At 47.7% G+C, this 7,467-nt stretch overlaps 1 protein-coding gene across 1 annotated transcript; it reads left to right on the top strand.

The window, feature by feature from the left end:
* Positions 1-391: 391 nt before the first annotated feature.
* On the top strand, positions 392-2,308 carry LOC124030100 (the record flags this gene model as incomplete). The annotated part of the gene is made up of 4 exons (XM_046341584.1): positions 392-451; positions 1,253-1,538; positions 1,644-1,689; positions 2,007-2,308. Coding segments are annotated over 4 exons (694 nt in total), but the record flags the coding sequence as incomplete, so codon positions are not given.
* Between the last annotated feature and the right edge of the window lie 5,159 nt (positions 2,309-7,467).

The raw sequence follows: 7,467 nt of genomic DNA, 5'->3' as shown, positions 1-7,467 counted from the left end.
ATAGGGACAGTAGAGGGCTTCTCTATGCTATAGGGACAGTAGAGGGCTTCTCTATGCTATAGGGACAGTAGAGGGCTTTCATGCTATAGGGACAGTAGAGGGCTTCTCTTATGCTATAGGAGGGCTTCATGCTATAGGACAGTAGAGGCTTCTGTTATAGGGACAGTAGAGGGCTCTATACTATAGGGACAGTAGAGGGCTTCTCTATACTATAGGGACAGTAGAGGGCTTCTCTATACTATAGGGACAGTAGAGGGCTTCTCTATACTATAGGGACAGTAGAGGGCTTCTCTATACTATAGGGACAGTAGAGGGCTTCTATACTATAGGGACAGTAGAGGGCTTCTCTATATTAAGACCTGTATCTTAACTGTAGCTGTTTGTTTTTCAGGAAGGAGTGTGCCTTGATCAATGAGCTTTGCTGCAAACATTACTGCGACCACCGCACCAAGTAAGTTACTGTACTGCTATAGGAAGTGATGCTGTTTCTACTGCTGTAGGAAGTGATGCTGTTTCTACTGCTGTAGGAAGTGATGCTGTTTCTACTGCTGTAGGAAGTGATGTTGTTTCTACTGCTGTAGGAAGTGATGCTGTTTCTCCTGCTGTAGGAAGTGATGCTGTTTCTCCTGCTGTAGGAAGTGATGCTGTTTCTACTGCTGTAGGAAGTGATGCTGTTTCTACTGCTGTAGGAAGTGATGCTGTTTCTCCTGCTGTAGGAAGTGATGCTGTTTCTCCTGCTGTAGGAAGTGATGCTGTTTCTCCTGCTGTAGGAAGTGATGCTGTTTCTCCTGCTGTAGGAAGTGATGCTGTTTCTCCTGCTGTAGGAAGTGATGCTGTTTCTACTGCTGTAGGAAGTCATGCTGTAGGGAGAGATGCAGTTTCTACTGCTGTAGGAAGTGATGCTGTTTCTCCTGCTGTAGGAAGTGATGCTGTTTCTACTGCTGTAGGAAGTGATGCTGTTTCTACTGCTGTAGGAAGAGATGCTGTTTCTACTGCTGTGGGAAGTCATGCTGTAGGGAGAGATGCAGTTTCTGCCACTGGGGGAGGAGGTTAGAAGAGTTTCTACTGCTGTGTAATGAGTGGACCACCAGATAGAGCTGTTGTAAAAAGGAAGAATGTGCAATGTGAGGAGGCAGAGGAGACTTGCCTCGTCTCCTAGATCTCGTTTGTTTCTGTTAGAAATCCCAGCTGGTCTCCTTATCTGTAGATGGATAAATAATTTGGGTTTGATGTGTCGATCTTTTTACCTCAGAAACAACAAGAACCGACTAGATTTCCAGCCGAGAGATAAAGTCTGCTGTACAAAGAACGGCTACGTATCTGACAGGGACAAGGAAGTGTCTCCTGAAGCAGAGGACTTGGAGAACAGCTACGTATCTGACAGGGACAGGACCAAGCAGAGACTTCCTGGTCTGGACGGAGAGGAGAGACTGAGAGGGAACGGGGCCACACAGAGAGACGGAAGTTGTGACAAAATGAAAAGCAAAGAGAAGAATAAAGAGCGTCTGTGTAACGGAGAGATATTCTTTATTAAACATGTGAGAAACGAGAGGACCAATAGTTACACGTGTTTTAGGCTATTCTGTAAGCCGCTCAATTCTGATTGGCTGAGCCGTGCTCTTGGGTTGTGTCTCCTATGACAGGACGTGACCGAGGAGGAGGCGGCTCACAGCGGAGCAGGAAGCGGAGGTACTTGACTCTGGATGACGGTGACGGACGGATGCTGTGTGTGTTTCCTTCAGGGAGCTGCAGAGAGAATGTAAACTGCAACACGCCTGGGTTAGGACCATACACACCTTCCAGGTGTGTGGGGAGTGTGTGTTTTCTCTCTGTCTCCATTCATAAACTGATGAGAGAATGATTTTAAACTAAGCAGTTCAGTAGATTCTAACTAGTTAGACATTTTCTCTGATGGAATTCTTCAGTTGTACTGTACCTTCCTCTCTGTGTGCCAGGGGTCGGAGACCGAGACCATTGTGTACGTGCTGGGTAACGGTAGTGTCCAGACGTGGAAACACGTGTACACGGCTGTGACACGGGGACAGAAGCTGTATATGTCATAGCCAAGCAGGAGGGCATGGCCTCGGCCATCAAGAGACGCATCATCCCACGTAACACCCGGCTGGGAACCCTGGTCAAAGAGCTGCTGGTCCAGCCTGGGGCTGAGGGGCAGGACCAACCAGACCAGAACCAACCCCAGCCGGGCACACCTCGCAGGGCAGCCCCAGGCTTCGGGCCTACACAGACCACTCCTCTGGCCTCACAGACACCTAGCTGGTCTCTAAGGACCCCTACAAAACCCCTATAGCAGCACCCAGACTCCTCTCTACGCCCAGCCTAGCAGTCCCACTTCAGGCCAATCCTGTTCACTCTCCGTCGGGGTCCTACCCAGGAAGCTGTGGAGAAATGAGCTCCAAACAGCTCCTCAGGCAGATGCCTCAGACACCTCTCTAATGGACGACATCACTTTCAGTCAGGCATATACCTGGTCGCCATGAACAGCAGCTCTGAGGACCCCCTCTCAGGAGCAGCCTGGGTCTTGTGGGGAGGAGGAGGAGGAGGAAGGGATCGAGATGGAGGCTAGCAGCAGCGCTGTAGAGGATGGACACCTGGGGAAGGGTTCACATTTAGCTGCTCGGGTCTGGGGTTGAGAGCACCCCTTCCAAGAGGACGCCGGTCCTGACAGAGAGAAACAGAATGTGACTCCTCATAAACAGGTCAAGGTAAGAGGAGGAGGAGGGTCCTGACAGAGAGAACAGAATGTGATCTCCTCATAAAACAGGTCAAGGTATCTCCTACAAAAGAGTAAGAGGAGGAGGTCCTGACAGAGAGAAACAGAATGTGACTCCTCATAAACAGGTCAAGGTAAGAGGAGGAGGAGGTCCTGACAGAGAGAAACAGGAATGTGACTCTCATACACAGGTCAAGGTAAGAGGAGGAGGAGGAGGTCCTGACAGAGAGAAACAGAATGTATCTCCTCATAAAACAGGTCAAGGTAAGAGGAGGAGGAGGAGGTCCTGACAGAGAGAACAGAATGTGACTCCTCATAAACAGGTCAAGGTAAGAGGAGGAGAGGAGGTCCTGACAGAGAGAACAGAATGTATCTCCTCATAAACAGGTCAAGGTAGGAGGAGGAGGAGGTCCTGACAGAGAGAAACAGAATGTATCTCCTCATAAACAGGTCAAGGTAAAGAGGAGGTCCTGACAGAGAGAACAGAATGTATCTCCTCATCAACAGGTCAAGGTAAGAGGGGAGGAGGAGGACAGAGAGAAACAGAATGTATCTCCTCACAAAACAGGTCAAGGTAAGAGGAGGAGGAGGAGGAGGTCCTGACAGAGAGAAACAGAATGTATCTCCTTTCAAGGTAGGAAGAGGTCCTGACAGAGAGGAGGAGGAGGTCCTGACAGAGAGAAACAGAATGTATCTCCTCATCAACAGGTCAAGGTAAGAGGAGGAGGAGGAGGTCCTGACAGAGAGAAACAGAATGTCATAAACAGGTCAAGGTGAGGAGGAGGAGGAGACAGGGGTTATTTTAGTAGAAGTGGTATCTCCTCATAAACAGGTCAAGGTGAGGAGGAGGGAATTATTTAAACAGTAGAAGTGGTTGACAGAGAGAGGTGTCAAGAGGAGGAGGAGGGGTTGTTTTAGTAGAAGTGGTTGAGGTCAAGGTAAGAGGAGGTCCTGACAGAGAGAAACAGAATATCTTTTAGTAGAAGTCCTGACAGTGAGAAACAGAATGCATCTCCTCATAAACAGGTGGAGGAGGAGGGGTTATTTTAGTAGAAGTGGTTGAGGTCAAGGGAGGAGGAGGAGGGATTTTCAGTTGTTTTTTTAGGAAGCAGCACATTTTCTTTCTCACAGAAGTGGTTGTTGAGGAGGAGGGGGTTATTTTAGTAGAAGTGGTTGTGGTGGAGGAGGAGGAGTTATTTTTAGTAGAAGTGGTTGAGGGTGGGAGGAGGAGGGTTATTTTAGTAGAAGTGGTTGAGGTGAGGAGGAGGGGGGTTATTTTAGTTGAAGAGGAGGAGGAGGGGTTATTTTAGTAGAAGTGGGGAGGAGGAGGGGTTATTTTAGTAGAAGTGGTTGAGGTGAGGAGGAGGGGGGTTATTTTAGTAGAAGTGGTTGAGGTGTGGAGGAGGAGGGGTTATTTTAGTAGAAGTGGTTGAGGTGAGGAGGAGGTGTTATTTTAGTAGAAGTGGTTGAGGTGTGGAGGAGGAGGGGTTATTTTAGTAGAAGTGGTTGAGGTGTGGAGGAGGAGGAGGAGGGGTTATTTTAGTAGAAGTGGTTGAGGTGTGGAGGAGGGGTTATTTTAGTAGAAGTGGTTGAGGTGTGGAGGAGGGGTTATTTTAGTAGAAGTGGTTGAGGTGTGGAGGAGGGGTTATTTTAGTAGAAGTGGTTGAGGTGTGGAGGAGGGGTTATTTTAGTAGAAGTGGTTGAGGTGTGGAGGAGGGGTTATTTTAGTAGAAGTGGTTGAGGTGTGGAGGAGGGTTATTTTAGTAGAAGTGGTTGAGGTGTGGAGAAGGAGGGGGGTTATTTTAGTAGAAGTGGTTGAGGTGAGGAGGGGTTATTTTAGTAATAATAATATAATATATGCCATTTAGCAGACGCTTTTATCCAAAGCGACTTACAGTCATGTGTGCATACATTCTACGTATGGGTGGTCCCGGGGATCGAACCCACTATATCCTGGCGTTACAAGCGCCATGCTCTACCAACTGAGCTACAGAAGGAGAAGTGGTTGAGGTGAGGAGAAGGAGGGGGGTTATTTTAATAGAAGTGGTTGAGGTGAGGAGGAGGAGGGGGTTATTTAGTAGAAGTGGTTGAGGTGAGGGGGAGGAGGGGTTATTTTAGTAGAAGTGGTTGAGGTGAGGGGGAGGAGGAGGGGTTATTTTAGTAGAAGTGGTTGAGGTGAGGAGGAGGAGGGGTTATTTTAGTAGAAGTGGTTGAGGTGAGGAGGAGGGGGGGTTATTTTAGTAGAAGTGGTTGAGGTGAGGAGGAGGAGGGGTTATTTTAGTAGAAGTGGTTGAGGTGTGGAGGAGGGGTTATTTTAGTAGAAGTGGTTGAGGTGAGAGGGAGGGGTTCTTTTAGTAGAAGTGGTTGAGGTGAGGGGGAGGAGGGGTTATTTTAGTAGAAGTGGTTGAGGTGAGAGGGAGGGGTTCTTTTAGTAGAAGTGGTTGAGGTGAGGGGGAGGAGGGGTTATTTTAGTAGAAGTGGTTGAGGAGAGGGGGAGGGGTTATTTTAGTAGAAGTGGTTGAGGAGAGGGGAGGGGTTATTTTAGTAGAAGTGGTTGAGGAGAGGGTGGAGGGGTTATTTTAGTAGAAGTGGTTGAGGTGAGGAGGAGGAGGAGGGGGTTATTTTAGTAGAAGTGGTTGAGGTGAGGAGGAGGAGGGGGTTATTTTAGTAGAAGTGGTTGAGGTGAGGAGGAGGGGGTTATTTTAGTAGAAGTGGTTGAGGTGTGGAGGAGGGGGTTATTTTAGTAGAAGTGGTTGAGGTGTGGAGGAGGAGGGGTTATTTTAGTAGAAGTGGTTGAGGTGAGGAGGGGTTATTTTAGTAGAAGTGGTTGAGGTGTGGAGGAGGGGTTATTTTAGTAGAAGTGGTTGAGGTGTGGAGGTTATTTTAGAAGTGGTTGAGGTGAGGTGTGGAGGGGTTATTTTAGTAGAAGTGGTTATTCTAAGAGAGTCAGTTGGGAAGAGTTGTCACGTTTCTCAGACTCCATCTTGTTGTTGTGTCATCTGTGTAGGTGGAGGTAATCACCGTTGGGCTGTTCCAGACTGGAGCAGCTCGCCCTCTGCACGCCCACCTCCCACGGCAAACGGCTTTTCCAAGGTCCACCCTCCGATCAGGACTGAACGTCTTCTCTCCCTGACCCATTGATATCCTGGTATATTTTATGGCCTGCATTGATTTTTTAAATTTTTTAATTTATTTAACCAGGCAAGTCAGTTAAGAACACATTCTTATTTTCAATGACGGCCTAGGAACTGTGGGTTAACTGCCTGTTCAGGGGCAGAACGACAGATTTGTACCTTGTCAGCTCGGGATTTGAATGGCAACCTTCCGGTTACTAGTCCAACACTCTAAACGCTAGGCTACCCTGCCGCCCCAGGATATCTTATGATTGATGGCCACTACTACATTGATACCAGGATATCTTATGATTGATGGCCACTACTACATTGATACCAGGATATCTGAATCAAATCATATTTTATATGTCGTATGCACGGAAGTGTAGACCTTGACCATGAAATGCTTACTTACAAGCCCTTAACCAATAATGCAGTTTTAATTAAAAATAAGAGTTAAGAATATTTACTAAATAAACAAAAGTTTTTTTAAATGCAATAAAATAACAATGAGGTTATATACAGGGGTAGTACCGGACAATGTGTGGGGGGTAGAGGTTAGTCGAGGTGATTGAGGTTGGTAGGTAAAGTGACTATGCATAGATAGTAATGAGTAGCAGTAGTAGGGGTAATGGAGGTAGGTAGGGGTAAAGTGGCATAGATAGTAATGAGTAGGTAGTAATGGAGGTAGGTAGGGGTAATGGAGGTAGGTAGGGGTAAAGTGACTATGCATAGATAGTAATGAGTAGCAGTAGTAGGGGTAATGGAGGTAGGTAGGGGTAATGTGACTATGCATAGAGAGTAATGAGTAGCAGTAGTAGGGGTAATGGAGGTAGGTAGGGGTAATGTGACTATGCATAGATAGTAATGAGTAGCAGTAGTAGGGGTAATGGAGGTAGGTAGGGGTAATGGAGGTAGGTAGGGGTAATGTGACTATGCATAGATAGTAATGAGTAGCAGTAGTAGGGGTAATGGAGGTAGGTAGGGGTAACGTGACTATGCATAGATCATAGAGAGGAGCATTAGTGGGGGGGGGTTCAGTGTAAATGGTCTGGTGGGCATTTGATGAACTGTTCAGAAGTCTTATGGCTTCGGTGGAAGCTGTTAAGAAGGCTTTTGGACTTGGTGCTCCGGTACCGCTTTGCCGTGCGGTAGAGAGAACAGTCTATGACTTGGGTGGCTGGAGTCTAGTTTTAGGCCCTTCCTCTGACACCGCCTGGTATAGAGGTCCTGGATGCAGGAAGCTCCGGCCCCAGTGATGTACTGGCCCTTCCTCTGACACCGCCTGGTAGATGAGCAGGAAGTCCAGTGATACTGGCCCCTTCCTGACACCGCCTGGAGAGGTCCTGGATGGCAGGAAGCCCCAGTGATGTACTGCCTGGTATAGAGGTCCTGGATGGTAGGGCTCAGCCCCCAGTGATGTACTGGGCCGCGCCTGTGGCGCCCCTTGCGGTCGGAATCCCCTCCGGCGCCATCATTAGACAGGAAACTCTGCATTACTATCTGTTTATTTTAAATGTTTTAATTGCTATACATCTGGGCTTGTATCATTTTATTGATCAAGTGCCTCAGATGAGATTGTGATCATTTCATCAGTATGTTGCAATCACCTCAGCCATGTTG

Source organism: Oncorhynchus gorbuscha, unplaced genomic scaffold (genome assembly GCF_021184085.1).
Source record: "Oncorhynchus gorbuscha isolate QuinsamMale2020 ecotype Even-year unplaced genomic scaffold, OgorEven_v1.0 Un_scaffold_9182, whole genome shotgun sequence".
Taxonomy (NCBI): Eukaryota; Metazoa; Chordata; class Actinopteri; order Salmoniformes; family Salmonidae; genus Oncorhynchus; species Oncorhynchus gorbuscha.
Note: the sequence above shows the minus strand (reverse complement) of the source record. Positions and strands in the feature narration are given on the sequence as shown.